The sequence below is a fragment of the Theropithecus gelada genome, chromosome 18 (assembly GCF_003255815.1).
Source record: "Theropithecus gelada isolate Dixy chromosome 18, Tgel_1.0, whole genome shotgun sequence".
NCBI classification, from domain to species: Eukaryota; Metazoa; Chordata; class Mammalia; order Primates; family Cercopithecidae; genus Theropithecus; species Theropithecus gelada.
Window position 1 is genome coordinate 13,773,716 of NC_037686.1, and position 16,079 is coordinate 13,789,794.

The following is a 16,079-nucleotide window of genomic DNA, read 5'->3' on the forward strand; positions in this document are numbered from 1 at the left end:
TCAAGATATAAAACACATCCCTAAGTGGTAAGCCCACTTGGGATCGTGTCACAGTGCTAGGCAACTAGAAGGGGTGCTTCCGTCTAACAATTCACAAGACATTAATATTCAACCAGCTGTAAAGGCTAATGGTCAAGTTCTGCCTTCAGGCACTGAGGCTTCAATGCGGCATCAACAGACATTTCCCACGAGTGTCTGAATAGAGAATCTGGACCTGTTTATTTAAGTTCTGGCCTTTAAAAAAGCCAAGCATTTATATGATTAAGGGAAAAGTTCAGCTCTCACCCTGTCCTTTAAGGTTCACATTATGGGGGAAAGGAAAGAGAAGCTAAAGTCTGTCCATTAAGCACAATTCAGAGATTCTGCTTGGGTTTTCTCCATTGACTGAGAGTTCTTCCTTTAGTAGGTCAAGTCAGACCTTCCATGCTAATGTAAGAAATGTATTCTTTTCTTGTTAGTTTTAAGTTTATCAGAATCTAAAAAGCCGTGGTTAAAGGCCTGTTTTTTAGAGTCTATCATTTATAAATGCTGTTTTCTTTTTAAAAAAATTAATTTTTTTTCTTTTTCACAGCCACTGGCTATAGAAAAATGCTGTTCATTTTCAAGTGAATAAACTCCTAAGATGTTCTAAAAACTGAAATGACCGATAAACCAATTATAAAATTATGAAAAAAATATTTTCTATCTTAAGTATTTGCTGATTTAAAAAACTAGTTTTGGACAATGGCTTCGGGAATCGAAAAGCATAGTAAAATTTCAGACAATAAAAATTTTGGATTTCCTTAAGCTCACCATCAGTAGAACCACCACAAAAAACCCCAAAAACAATTAGTAGAAATAAGCCTAAATAGAAAAGTTCCAAATAAGCCCCAAAGTAATGGCAAGCAGCACAAATGACAATATCCATATGCTTAAAATAGCAGCTGGAGTAGGGGGTTAACAAAACTTCAGTTTCTAGGAGCGCACTCCACAGTAGGTCCATTTGCCCAGCAACAAAACAAAACAAAACAAAATACCACCTGGGGAAAAATAATTTTGAAGGCCACTGCAGCTGGAGAGAGCAATAAGTGATTATTTCTGTAACTGGAGTGATGAAAGTCATGCTACAAGTTCAGCTTCAAAACGCAGCTCCAGGGATGGCTGGGAGTGCGTCAGGAATCAGAAGGTCAACACGGCAGCCGGTGAGTGATGCAATCGACTTCATGGGCTTCGGACAAGCCTTCAGGCTCACAAAATCCGCAGTCACAGAGACCCGTAGTTAAGAAAAATATTAAAATTCACCTGAATTAATTCTTTCCTTTCTTCATTCATTCAACCGCATTTAATAAATAAAATACGATAAACATAATCAGACACGTATTTAAAAAGTGTCCATATAGCTAGCTTATAGTCCTCTCAAAGAGACAGCCAATAAAATAGCTTCCCTCTCAGAGATTATTTTAGAAAGGGAAAACCTTACCCTCCCATTGAAACCCCTGCTGCCAGGAAAGGAGCAGAAGGGTACAGGCTGTGTACATGGTGAATAACTGTCTCCAAGTCTTCAGTGTTAGCACAACAGTAAGTCCTTGGCGTCTGGAAGTAGTGACAAGTAAAGCACAAAAATTAGAATGTGAGGTTAATGATTTGTAAAATGCAGAAATGTAAACAGGAGCAAGAAGTCATACATATGAGAAAATAACCTTTGCACGTACTGTAGTATTAATAATTTATCATTTTCCTGTCTTGCAGTGCACATATATGCCATTTAAAGTCAGCACAGTTAGAGTTGGCACTAACAAAAAGACCATGAACATGCAAGGAAGGCTTGATGCAGATGGGGCAAGACCAATACAAATACCTTAAATTTTACTACCATACGCAAATGTGTCTCTAACTTAACCAGAGCAGTTTAGGAAAAAAACCAGGGAATTATGCTTCTATTAAACAAAGAACAACCTGTAACCCCAAAGCCAAAAATAATTGTTTTTTGTTGTTGTTGTTGTTGTTGTTTTTTTTTTTGGTAAGACAGGGTCTTGCACTGTCACTCAGGCTAGATTGCAGTACCATGATCACAGCTCATTGCAGGCTTGGCCTCCCAGGCTCAAGCAATCCTCTGACCTCAAACTCCCAAGTAGCTGGAACCACAGGTACAGGCCACCACAAACAGATAATTTTTTAAAAATGTTTTGTAGAGACAGGGGGTCTTGCTATGTTGTCCAGGCTGGTCTTGTACTCCTGGGTTCCAGCGATTCACCTGCTTTGGCCTCCCAAAGTGTTCAGATTATAGCATGAGCCTGTGCCTGGCCCAAAGTAACTTTAAAAATATTTATTTTTGAGATGGAGTTTCGCTCTGTTGCCCAGGCTGGAGTGCAGTGGTGTGATCTTAGCTCACTGTAACCTCTGCCTCCTAGGTTCCAGTGATTCTCCTGCCTCAGTCCCCTGAGTAGTTGGGGTTACAGACACCCACCACCATGCCCAGCTAATTTTTGCATTTTTGGTAGAGATGGGATTTCACCATGTGGACCAGGCTGATCTTGAACCTCTGACCTCAAGTGATCTGCCCACCTCAGCCTTCCAAAGTGCTGGGATTACAGGTGTGAGCCACCATGCCCGGCCTATTGTTTTTGTATTTTTCGTAGAGACAGGGTTTCACCATGTTGGCCAGGCTGGTCTGGAACTCTTGACCTCAAATGATCTGCCCACCCCAGTCTCCCACAGTGCTGAGATTACAGGCGTGAGCCACTGTGCCCGGCCAAATATTTTCTTTTCTAATAGTATGTATATACAGATAGCCTCAGCTGTACTACTGCAGTAGACACTTAAAATGTTAAAATATGTAAAGTTGATCATGCTGCAATATATAATGCATTTAAACAAATGGTTTTCATGTGAACGTTATCAATAAGGGCTCTGTAGCAGAGGAGCAGAAAAGCATCATGGATACTTTACTTGAGATCTGGGAGGAGGGGGCAATCCTCTCTGTAGAATACATGTGAGTGTGTGTGTGTCAGAATTAAGTATATGTGGGGCCAGGCGCGGTGGCTCAAGCCTGTAATCCCAGCACTTTGGGAGGCTGAGACGGGCGGATCACGAGGTCAGGAGATCGAGACCGTCCTGGTGAACACAGTGAAACCCCATCTCTACTAAAAAATACAAAAAACTAGCCGGCGAGGTGGCGGGTGCCTGTAGTCCCAGCTACTCTGGAGGCTGAGGCAGGAGAATGGCATAAACCCGGGAGGCGGAGCTTGCAGTGAGCTGAGATCCGGCCACTGCACTCCAGCCTGGGTGACACAGCGAGACTCCGTCTCAAAAAAAAAAAAAAAAAAAAAAAAAAAAAGAAGAATTAAGTATATGTCAGAAAAAATAACCAGAAATTTAATAACAAGGAGGGGAATCTGGTAACATTACTTTAAGAAAACATGGAAACTAGTTATCTACACCACCCAATTTCATTATGTCAATAAACCATGATCATACCAGGAAGGTTTTGTATTACCCAATGTTCAATCACTAATGAGTAGCCTGAGAAAATTATAATTTTTAACAATTGCCTCAGTTAAACTCATCCCTAAAACACAGCCTATTCCCTACTGGCATCTTTTTGATATCTGCAAATATGTGACTCTCCGAAAGAAAAACGTTAACCTGACAATATTTTCCATGGCTAACATTTATTGAAACATTAAATTTGTGTCCACAAAACCCTGAGGAAGACTCCAGTGTTTCTATTTTATAAATGAGGAAACTGAATTGAGAGGTTAAATAACTCCTGTAACATCTTAACAGCTAATAAGTGACTATGCTCAGATACTTTAAAAAAAAAAAAAACTTTGTGATTGAATGCACTTCAATCACAAAGGGGAGCACAAATTCAATGTAAAATCTAAATAGAAAATATTTTATACTAGGCTCATTCATAATGACTTCAGAATTTGTCATGAGAACCTGGGTGATGAAATCATCCTTACTCAGCATTTTGATTACAGGTGAGTCTATTCACACTGCACAGCTTTAAAATTTCTGAATTACTTATGAATAGTCCCCAACATATATTGCTATTATACAGGCTTTAACTATATGTGTATATGTAAGAATGCATACATATAGACACATACAGAGTTAGGGCATAAGAAAAATGCCCTAAGGAAAACTGCTAGGATCACAGAATCTTTGTGTCAAAAGGACCATAGATGTCACTTGGTTCCTTATTTGTACATAAGGAAATTAAGGCCCGGCAAGGTTGAGTAATTTGCCAAAGGTCACAAATTAGCAGAGGCTGCATTATATGTTTGTAGTAAGAACCTAATTCTTGTAAAGCACCAGGGTTCCATGAGGTATAGAGTGAATCAATCAATATCTGGTACCCTCAGATACAGGGACTGATTTTTCCCTAAATGTTTTTCTCCAAATAGATTGCATTAAGATCAATACTGATGATATTGCCAATGAAGGAGTGTGGATTTCTGGCACTGCCTTCATTCTAGATAAAGCACTATACAATCTGATATATTATTTTCTTTTATAATAGTATAGCCATATAGCCCCAGCTGTGCTACACTGCAATAGACACTTAAAATGTTAAAATATGTAAAGCTAGGCAGGTGTAGTGCCGTATGCCTGTAGTCCCAGCTACTCGGGAGGCTGAGATGGGCTGATCGCTTGAGCCCAGCAGTTTGAGAGCACTCTGGGCAACACAGCAAGACCCCCGTCTCTTAAAAAAAAAAACAAAAAACAAAAAACGAATTAGCCAGGTGTGGTAGAGGATCACCTGAGACTGGGAGGTAGAGGCTGCCGTGAGCTGTGATCATGACACTGCACTCCAGCCTTGGTGACAGATTGAGACTGTCTCAAAATGAATAAATAAACTATATAAAGCTCCTTATGCCTCAATACATAATGATCCAATGGTATAGACTGACAGTTTCCAGAACTCTGAAACTCAGCAAATCTGGAACCTTTCCATCATAGTCAGCCTCCTGCTAGCTCCTCCCCTGGCTTCCCCGGTGGCTCTGCTAGCTTTCCATTTCCTACCCAGTCACTGTCACTTTTCCCCCAACCCCAAATGCAGGTAGGTATTCATTCTCAAAGGTTTTATCTTAGGCTTATATCTGCTTATTTTCTGGTCAATACCCAGTTCTTGAAGCTCTCATCTACTCCCATATCTTCATCAACCACCTCTCCTCAGTGACTGAACCTAAACCTCCACTGTCACTTTCATCCTCAGCTCCAGATCCAAATTTCCAAGTTCCAGCAGGCAGCTGCCCTATAATGTTCTACCAGTACTTCAGACTCAAAATGCACAAAGATTAACTCATTTTCGTCTTCATGAAAACTCCCAACGTTTCTCCTAACTTCCCATTTCCCTATATACAGCATTTACATTTTTTTAGTTAAAATTGTGGGCGACATGGCCTTCTCCCTCTCCCTTAACCGCATAGCTGATAAACTGCCCAATCCTGTAGCTTCTTCCTTTTCAGTGAAAGGAAACTCCTCTCCACTCTAGTACAGGGCTGGTAAGTTGGCTTCTCTCAAAAGGGCCCCTGAAGCAAGGATGTGAGTGCCAGCAGTTCATTTGGAAGGCGACACCAGGAAGCACCCGCAGGAGAGTGGCAGAGTGAGTCAGGAAAGGCAGGAAGTCAGTAAGAAAAATATACCAGGCAGTTTATGGCTGTGGGCAACTGGGACTCAAGCTCCCTGAGATAGTCTGGGAGACTGTCGAACAAGGCTTACAAGATCCGCACCAGTGGCAAGTGAGCTATTTATCCACCAATTCCCTTTCAGCCACTGGTTGAAGGCTATCCTGGAGGATGTTAACTCCCCGGTACTTCTTGTCTGCCCTAAACTTAGTTCCAGCAGCTCCAGTGGCTAGAGAAGGCCCCCAGTCACAGAGATGCAGGAAGCCCTCAAAAAGGCATACATGGGAATGGTAAGTGCCAAGGGGTAAGGATGTAGCACCAGCTGTCTTTGCTACAAGGCCTTTTTGCCCCTCACCTGGACTGCCACAAAACTTCTTAACTGGTTAACTCCCAGATTTTCCTGATAATCATTCACAATCCCACATTCAATGCACTATCAGATTAATCTTCCTAATGAACGCTTCCAGCTGTAATCATGACGGTCTTTCTGCTTAAAATTTCTCATTAGCTTTCCACTGCCTACTGAATGAAGCCTCTGCCAAGCATTCAAGACTTTCCACAATATGATGCCGAGCAACCCTTCCAGCTCTGTGTTTTATTATTTCTCCAATGTACAGACACAGACCAATGGGATACTGTTCTCTTGCCTGCTAGGCCCCTTAATATCCTTGCCACCTGTGTGACCTCCACCTGCCTGGAGTCCTTCGCTGTCAACCCTGCCTGTTGAAATTGTGCATGGAATAAATGCCACAACAAGGCTGTGCATGGTGACTCATACCTGTAATCCCAGCACTTTGGGAGGCTGAGGAGAGCAGATCATTTGAGGTCAAGAGTTCAAGACCAGTTTGGCCAACATGGTGAAACCCCCATCTACCAAAAAATACAAAAGTTAGCCAGGCATGGTGGCGCATGCCTGTAATCCTAACTACTTGGGAGGCTGAGGTGGGAGGATAGATTGAACCCGGGAAGCGGAGGTTGCAGTGAGCCAAGATCATGCCACTGCACTCCAGCCTGGGTGACAGAGTGAGACCCTGTCTCAAAAAAATAAATAAATGTCACAATAGGTGAGACTTGGCCCCTGTCTTTTAGGATCTCACAGCTGTTCTCAATCCTGCTCCTAATTGCCCTGTCCAGCCTGCTCCATGCCCTGTCCCACGTGAGTCTCTATCACTGTCTTTTCACCTCTAGCTCTGTTAATAAACCCTTGTCAAACTGAACTGATACACAGGACTAAAAGGGAGGAGACCAATTAATAAGTTCTGATATGCACAACTATGCAGTTCTACCACACAGCCTCTTGCTACTTGATGGGTTCCAACAGGAAACATCATCTGCCTTCCTTCTTCACATGATCTGAAGTTAGAAATAAGCAGAGCCTACAGAACTTGGGACCCATTAAAGATTCACTCAGAACACACAGCAAAGACAGTTAAGGGGCAGTAAATTGAATCGGCAGGCTCTGCAGAAACCATCTTCAGGCCTGAAGATACAACTGGAAGCTTTTTAGACAAAAGACTCTGGTTAAATTCTGTTACTCGGGCTACTAATGCAACTGGCAGCTATCCTTCGGGTAGATGAAATCACATCTAATCAGAAGAGGGATGAAGGAAGACCTGGGAGGATTCTGCTGGGTGGTGAAACTCCTTCTGGGTGGGGTGAGGATGGGAAAAATGTGAAAAATCCACAAGATATATCACTTCCAGCAGATATTTGGACATAAACATTCAATAAGTTAGAATAGTTTGATAATAATTACAAACCAAGGTTGTTTAAATTATCCAACTGTGACTATGATCAGAGAGCAATGACAGTAATTTATTTATTATCATTATTTTTTATAGAAATGAGGTCTCATTATGTTGCTCAGGCTGGTCTCAAACTCCTGGGCTCAAGCAGTCCTCCTGCCTCAGCCTCCCAAAGTACTGGGATTACAGGCGTGAGCCACCATGCCTGGCCAACAACAGTAATTTAATGGCTGAAAGAGGTTAGTTTTAAAAAATGCACTTAAGAGAATGAAACATAATTACTATTATTCATATATAAAAGAAAAACAATAAAGTATATATTTTCTATTTACCTATGGACTACATCTAATTTATCCTTCTTAATCAACTAAGGCTTCTTAAAAGCTGACAAACTGATTTCTCCTAACCTGAAAGACAATTTTCTTGTACCAGATTTAGAAAATCTGTTTTAGAATTAATTCTCTTCATTAAAAAAACAATTTTTGACCTAGACTCAAATTTTAAAATTCCCTCTGTTAATCAGGTAGCCAGACTCTCCCTAGCTATTCTTGGAGGAGATTAATTTGCTAATCTGTTGTGGAAGCCATAACTCAGAATCCTTCTCTCTCAGGGCTGGGGTTACCGCACTTCCAACGCTGAACTAAGCTATCTAGAATTTTAGTTTTCTGTCCAGCAAAGTGAAAACTGAAAAAGACACATGAATGCCTCGTAAAAAATCATTTACGTTTCATATTTACTTAACTGTAATGTCTGATGATCATCAGGATCTCAGAGCATTTCGTTGTGTATTCCTCTCTCAAGTACTTAATGATCTGTACTCAAATATTTGATAAGATGCATTTAAATGAACTCTGTGATTCCTGTGTGGTTGTGGGCCTCCCCAGAATGAATAATCCTTTTAAAACAGGACTAATTACACTCTATAATTGATCTCTACAGTGTAACGTGTTTTTCATTTCACCCATCCCCTGTCCAGTACCTAGTAAACTGCCTAAGTTGTCCCTAGGAAAATTGATTTTATTTTTGGAATATGAGTTAATTAATTAAGGAGTCAGAGAGAAGAAAAATTAATTGCACATAAGTAAAATCAGCAGTTTAATGAACAATCATCTCACCCAGTCATTGATAGACATATTAAATGACCAACTGTCTAAATTTGCCTGGGAGTTTGCTAATTTTTAAAAACAACTAACCATAAAACAAAGGGCCCCAGGAAATATCCTGGCCAGCTTGGAGGCTGGCCTCTGTGCCACATTCCTGCCAACGCTCCAGATGGCTGCCGTACATGCTCATGATGTCATGTTGTACAAGCTACACCAATAAATGAGCAGTTTTGTTAGTGGCTTAGAGCAGGTCAGCCAGGAGTTATTTTCGGTCCAGGCTCCTAAGAGGCAAATCTCGTGACTCACCTGGGTCATGGAGGCTATCACATGCAGGACTACTCATCACCTCCCAGGGATTTTCAGCCCTGTTTGCACATTAGACTCTCCAAGGAGTGTTTAAAATAAATTACAGATACTTGGACTCCACCCCAGACCAAATGAATCAGAATCTCTGGGGGTTGGGGTTCAGGGATCAGTATTTTTTGAGATGGAGTTTCGCTCTTGTTGCCCAAGCTGGAGTGCAATGGCACGATCTCAGCTCACCGCAACCTCCGCCTCACAGGTTCAAGCGATTCTCCTGCCTCAGCCTCCCAGTAGCTGGGATTACAGGCATGAGCCACCACGTCTGGCTAATTTTGTATTTTTAGTAGAGATGGGGTTTCTCCATGTTGGTCAGGCTGGTCTGGAACTTCCGACCTCAGGTGATTCGCCCACCTTGGCCTCCTAAAGTGCTGGGATTACAGATGTGAGCCACCGTGCCCGGCTGTTTTTTTGTTTTTGTTTTTGTGAGACAGAGTCTTGCTCTGTCGCCTAGGCTGGAGTGCATTGGCACAGTCTCAGCTCACTGCAACCTCCGTCTCCTGGGTTCAAGCGATTCTCCTGCTTCAGCCTCCTGAGTAGCTGGGATTAGAGCACCCGCCACCATGCCTGGCTAATTTTTGTACTTTTAGTAGAGAAGGGGTTTCACCATGTTGGCCAAGCTGGTCTCAAACTCCTGGCCTCATGCAATCACTCGCCTTGGCCTCTCAAGTGCTGGGATGATAGGTGTGAGCCCCAACTCCTGACCAGGGAGCAGTAGTTTTCAGTGCTTCCCAGGGGACTCTAATGGGAGGCCAGAGTTGAGAACCTCTGCACCAAGAGAATAAGTAGGGTGAGAGCTAAGCCAAGAGGAGGCTGCTGCAGTGGTAAAAATGATAAAACCTATCTGGAATGACTTGGGAGAAGGGAAATCTAGTTCTATGTGTGTCTGAACTTCTTGGATTCCTTGAAGTATATGGGGAAGTACTTCCAAACATCTCATCTCTTACAGGATCACCTGACACATATTAAGCATGACAGCTAGCTATTAAATTATTATTTCTAAAACTCTTCCATTATTCAACAAAACATTCTTTCTCTTTTATTTTGAACTTTTTTTTTTTTTTTTTGAGCTAGGTTCTTGCTCTGTTGCCCAGGGTGCAGTGCAGTGGCATGATCATGGCTCCCTGCAGCCTTGACCTCCTGGGCTCAAGCGATCCTCCTGCCTCAACCTCCTGAGTAGCTGGGACTACAGGCTCATGCCACCATGACCATACCCAGCTAATTTTTAAATTTTTTTGTAGAGATAAGGTCTCATTATGTTGCCCAGGCTGGTCTCCAACTCCTGGGCTCAAGTGATCTTCTGGCTTGACCTCCTAAAGTGCTGGGATTACAGACGTGAGCCACCACGTCTGGCCACAATCTTCTACATTTTTTTTTTTTTTTTGAGACGGAGTTTCGCTCTGTCGCCCAGGCTGGAGTGCAGTGGCCGGATCTCAGCTCACTGCAAGCTCCGCCTCCTGGGTTCACGCCATTCTCCTGCCTCAGCCTCCCGAGTAGCTGGGACTACAGGCGCCCGCCACCTCGCCCAGCTAATTTTTTGTATTTTTTAGTAGAGACGGGGTTTCACCGTGTTAGCCAGCATGGTCTTGATCTCCTGACCTCATGATCCGCCCATCTCGGCCTCCCAAAGTGCTGGGATTACAGGCTTGAGCCACCGTGCCCAGCCAATCTTCTACATTTAAAATTTTTGTTATTATTGGACTGGACCCATCAATGTTGGGAGAAAATTCTCAAGGATTAAATGTGTTCACACCTACACCTGGCTGAGACCAGCCTTTTTGGGTTGTTACATAGATGAAGGTAAGGGGAGCAGGGACAGGTTATTTTGAAGCACTTAGGAAAGGGCCAACTTGGGTGGAACAGTATGTCCAGTAGGGAGGTACTGTGAGAAAGGCACTGCCTAAAAGTAGAAGTTTGAAACTGAATTGTGCCCTGGCCGGCCCTGACCTCTATACTCCTCCTTCCTCAGGCTATCAGGGAGGTCCCTTAATCCTTTCTAAATGCCTTTTTCAGGAAATGGCCTATGGTGGGGTGGGGTGGAAGAGCTGGGGTGATGGGGTGGGGGAAGAGCTCTAAGTCCCTCCTACACTACTAGCTTCCCTGGAAAAGCTAAGGAGGAAAAGCTAATAGGAAACAAGAACAGATTTCTCGAGACCTGAGTCTTTAACTCCAAAGAATCTGAGGTTAGGGGGATAATCCTCTCTCTGAAAACCCTCCTTCCGTCTATTCCCAGATTTTCAGGCTGACTTGACTGGAAGCCAGTATTGAAAAGTCAAGACGCTAGGCTGCACAGCCCGAGTTCCTGCCATAAGACCACTAATCAGCTTTATGACTTCTGACTGTCACCCCACTTCTCCAGAGGTGTCCTCATCTATGGAATGAGGTGGGGTTTTGTTTTTTTTTTTTTGAGACTGAGTCTCACTCTGCTGACCAGGCTGGAGTGCAGTGGTGTGATCTTGGCTCACTGCAACCTCTGCCTCCTGGGTTCAAATGATTCTCCTGTCTCAGCCTCCCAAGTAACGGATTACAGGCATGCGCCACCACACCCAGCTAATTTTTGTATTTTTAGTAGAGATGGGGTTTCATCACGTTGGCGAGGCTGGTCTCAAACTCCTGGCCTCAAGTGGTCCACCAGCGTTGGCCTCCCAAAATGCTGGGATTATAGGCATGAGCCACCGCATCCGGCCCTAAGTTGGCTTACATTCCATCTCAGCTCCTCATCTTGTCTGGGGCTGGAGTCAGGTACCCTGAGGAACAGAGTTGGTCCACAGGCCACATTTTGGGCAGTGCCGCTTTAAATTATTTTCCAGCTTCTGCTTGACTTTCTTGGCCCTCCCTTAACTGCTGAGCCAGCTCTAACTTGAACTAGAAAGCACTTAAAGGAGGATTTTCTTTTTAAAAGTTTTATGAGATGTAATTTGCATACCATAATTCAGGTACAAGTCAATGGTTTTTCATATATTCAGAATTGTGCCATCAAAATTTAAGAATATTTTTATCACACCAAAAAGAAACCTCCTACTATTAGCAATCATTCTCCACCTCAAGGCTTAGGTGATCATTAATCTACTTTCTGTGTCTATAGATTTGCCTATTTTGAATATTTCATATAAATGGACTGATACAGTATGTGGTCTGTTGAGATGAGCTTCTTCACTTAGCATAATGCTTTCAAAGTGCATCCATGCATTCAAGACTTCATTCCTTTTTTTTTTTTTTTTGAGACAGAGTCTCGCTCTGATGCCGAGGCTGGACTGCAGTGGCGCAATCTAGTCACTGCAAGCTCCGCCTCCTGAGTTCACACCATTCTCCTGCCTCAGCCTCCCGAGTAGGTGGGACTACAGGCGCTCACCACCATGCCTGGCTAATTTTTTTTTTTTTTTTTTGCATTTTTAGTAGAGACGGGGTTTCACCGTGTTAGCCAGGATGGTCTCGATCTCCTGACCTTGTGACCCACCTGCCTTGGCCTCCCAAAGTGCTGGGATTACAGGTGTGAGCCACTGCGCCTGGCCTATTTTTATTTTTTAGAGACAGGGTCTCTATTGCCCAAGCTGGAGTGCAATGGTACAAACATGGCTCACTGAAGCCTCAAACTCCTGGGCTCAAGCGGTCCTCCTGCACCGAGCCTCCGAAGGAGCTGCGATAACAGGCACATGCCACCACACTTGGCTATTTTTTGTTTTTGTGGAGACAAGGTAGGTCTCACTATGTTTCCTAGACTGGTCTTGAACTCCTGGACTCAAGTGATCCTCCTGCCTCGGCCTCCCAAAGTGCTGGGATTACAGGTATGAGCCACTGTGCCTGGCCCATGTATAAGTTTTTGTGAGAACATATATTTTCATTTCAGGAATTTCTGGGTCATATGGTAACTCTATTTGAACTTTTGGAGGAACTGCCAGACTATTTTCCAAAGTGGCTAGGATGCTTTTCTTATTGGGTTAGGAACACAGAAGTCTGCATGATCCTATAACTAAAAATAGGGAACCCAAGATCCTGTAACTAAAAATCGCTTTCTGTGTCTACATATTTGCCTATTTTGAATATTAGTTATAGGATGTACAACTAAATTTACAGCTTTTAGTTATAGATCCTATAACTAAAAAGAGCTTTCAACAAATTTTGGCTAAGTTATCTGTAAGTTGCCATTCCTAAACAAGTTCACAAAGTAATCAACAATATCAGGGAATTTGTGGGTAACCTGGATTCCTATCCTTGAAAACCAATCTGCAGGGCAGAAGAAAAAGTCCCATCTATTCCAAGGCTCCTAGAACCCGACGGGGATATCTGAGGTTTGCTCTACCGAGACTCGGGTGTCTGTCTACTGTAGGAAACAGACCCAAGGAGAAAAGGTTAGTACACGATGCTCATTTCCTAGTAAGAAAGGCCTTTGGCTTTTCCTCAATCCTACAATAACTAATTGGAAATGAGGACACAATGGCAGTGGAAAATTTCCGCTTCCTTATTCTCCTTTGTAGGAGCCATAGTAATCGCTGTAAATTCTAAGTATATCTCTAACATTTCCACTCCTAGGAGAACTGCTTACCCTAAATTTCATTTCACCTTTGCTAGTTCCTGTGAGCTAATTTCTGTTAGAGACAGTTCCTTCCTGTTTGATCTCTGCTGATTCATCTTTGTTCTTTTTTATGCCTACCCTAAAGTCTCGCTTACTCTGGGTCTGAGCTACATTAAATTCTTTCTGGAACAAGGTGAGGTATAAATAAGCATCAGAGTTCCTCTAGTATGACACAGTAATTGTTCTTAGCTTGAAGACAGAAGCAGGATTATCAAGAGATCTAAATATCAATGCTAACTCTAATAATCAATATTAACATCTCATTTTTTGATCCAACTCAAAAAAGAATAATAAGGATGTAGAATGACCAAAGGTAATTATAATTATATCCTTTTAGAACAAGTACTTTAAAAAAGAATTTCAAGGAAGTAAATTAATTAAATGTATACTTCTTATACCCTAATGATCTAATGAGTTAATACAGTAGCAATTATGCCTTGAGTTATAAAAAACTTTATTTAATTTTAATTTTAATTAATTAAATTATTTTGAGACAGAGTCTCGCTCTGTCACCCAGGCTGGAGTGCAGTGGCACGATCTGGGCTCACTGCAACCTTCGCCTCCTCGGTTCAAGTGATTTTCCTGCCTCAGCCTTCCAAGTAGCTGGGATTACAGGCATGTACCAACATGCCCGGCTAATTTTTGTATTTTTAGTAGAGACGGAATTTTACCATGTTGGCCAGACCAGTCTCGAACTCCTGACCTCATGATCCACCCACCTCGACCTCCCAAAGCGCTGGGATTACAGGCGTGACCCACCGTGCCTGGCCTGTTTTTGTTTTTTATTATTTTTTAAATTTAATAGAGATGGGGTTTCGCCATGTTGGCCAGGCTGGTCTTGAACTCCTGGGCTCAAGTGATCTGCCTGCCTCAGCCTCCCAAAGTGCTGGGATTACAGGCATAAGCCACTGTGCCCGGCCCTAAAAAGTTTTATTTTACAAGATATTTCAAGTTTACTGTTTCTTTCTTTTTGTTTGTTTGTTTTTGAGATGGATTCTTGCTCTGTCACCCAGGCTGGAGTGCAGTGATGACATCTTGGTTCACTGTAACCTCCACCTCCTGGGTTCAAATGATTCTCCTGCCTCAGCCTCCTAAGTAGCTGGGACTACAGGTATGTAGCACCATGCCCGGCTAATTTTTTGTTTTTTGTTTTTTGGTTTTTTTTTTGAGACAGAGTCTCGCTCTGTTGCCCAGGCTGGAGCACAGTGGCCGGATCTCAGCTCACTGCAAGCTCCACCTCCCGGGTTTATGCCATTCTCCTGCCTCAGCCTCCCGAGTAGCTGGGACTACAGGTGCCTGCCACCTCGCCCGGCTAGTTTTTTGTATTTTTTAGTAGAGACGGGGTTTCACCGTGTTAGCAAGGATGGTCTCGATCTCGTGACCTCACGATCTGCCCATCTTGGCCCCCCAAAGTGCTGGGATTACAGGCTTGAGCCACCGCGCCCGGCCAATTTTTTGTATTTTTTAGCAGAGATGGGGTTTTACTATATTGGCCAGGCTGATCTCGAACTCCTGGCCTCAAGTGATCTTCCCACCTCAGCCTCCTAAAGTGCTGGGATTACAGGTGTGAGCCACCGTGCTCAGCCTCATGTTTATTATTTCACGTGAACTTGAAACAACCTTGTGAGGTGGCAAGTACACATTATTATCATATTTCAGTTAAGAAAAAGAGAAACAGAAAGGTTATTTGACTTGTACTTTACCACTTATAGCTGGTTAGTGGTGACAACAGAACTTGAACTTGGGACTTCTTACTGAGTCCAAGGTCCTTTCTGCTACACAAACCCAAGCTGCCTGCCAGACTGTAACTCTAACAGCTTAGTGTGTTATTAGCTATTCTGAGACACATATTTGCTGGGGGGTACTAGTTAATCAAAATTTAACTGACATACTGTGTAAGACTCCAGAGACCCAGCTACTCTTATCTTACTTAGAACTCAGTGAATTCTTCTTGGAGGTTTTTCAAAAATACAATTAAAGCTTATGGGCTGAAAATTACTGGGTTGCTATACTATTTCAAAGCAAATTTCTAATTAACTTTAAATGCTAAGGAGAGAATGTTTTTAAAGCATCCTTCTCTTTTTCTCTCTTCCTTCCTATTTGTTTTTTTCTTTTTAAAATATATATATAATATATAATATACACAATATATTATATATAATATAATATATACTATATATTATATATATTATATATAATATATATACACAATATATCTTATATGTATATCATATATATACACACACATATATATTTGAGACAGGGTTTCAATATGTTGCCCAGGCCGATCTTCAACTTCTGGGCTCAAGTGATCCTCCCACCTGGGCCTCCCAAAGTGTTGGGACTGCAGGTGTGAACCACCACTCCCAGCCTGTTGTTTCTTAAGCTTCTAACCATCAGTCTCCCCTTTTACTCTACACATGCCCTAACTAATGTCAACTACTCTTGAGCTTCTACCTGCACACTGATCTCAGTCTGTCTCTCTCTTGCTTGCCTATTTTCTCCTGAAAGCCAGTCCAGTACATCCACAAACTTACTAAAAATTTCCACCGAGATGATCTAAAAGCACCCTAACCCTCTAAAACGGACTCTGTTATCTTTGTTACATCATAATCTTACAAATTCTTCTTAATTTCCTATTTCAAATACCAGCATCTTCCATCAGCCAGCCAAGCTAGAAATA

The 16,079-nt window shown here is 42.5% G+C and overlaps 1 protein-coding gene across 3 annotated transcripts in view; it reads right to left on the reverse strand.

Annotated features, from left to right (window-relative positions):
• The window catches only part of ABHD3 (abhydrolase domain containing 3), a 47,538-nt gene that overhangs the window by 14,430 nt on the left and 17,029 nt on the right, over nucleotides 1-16,079 (reverse strand). Inside the window, exon 5 of one of the 3 annotated variants that reach the window (XM_025365640.1) lies at nucleotides 1,460-1,572. The exons of 1 other annotated variant lie outside the window; for it this stretch is intronic. In XM_025365640.1, coding sequence (XP_025221425.1) covers nucleotides 1,460-1,572 — 113 coding nt within the window. Of the gene's footprint in view, nucleotides 1-1,019; nucleotides 2,051-16,079 lie in introns of those variants that run through there. One more of the 3 variants, XM_025365642.1, reaches the window with a different exon arrangement.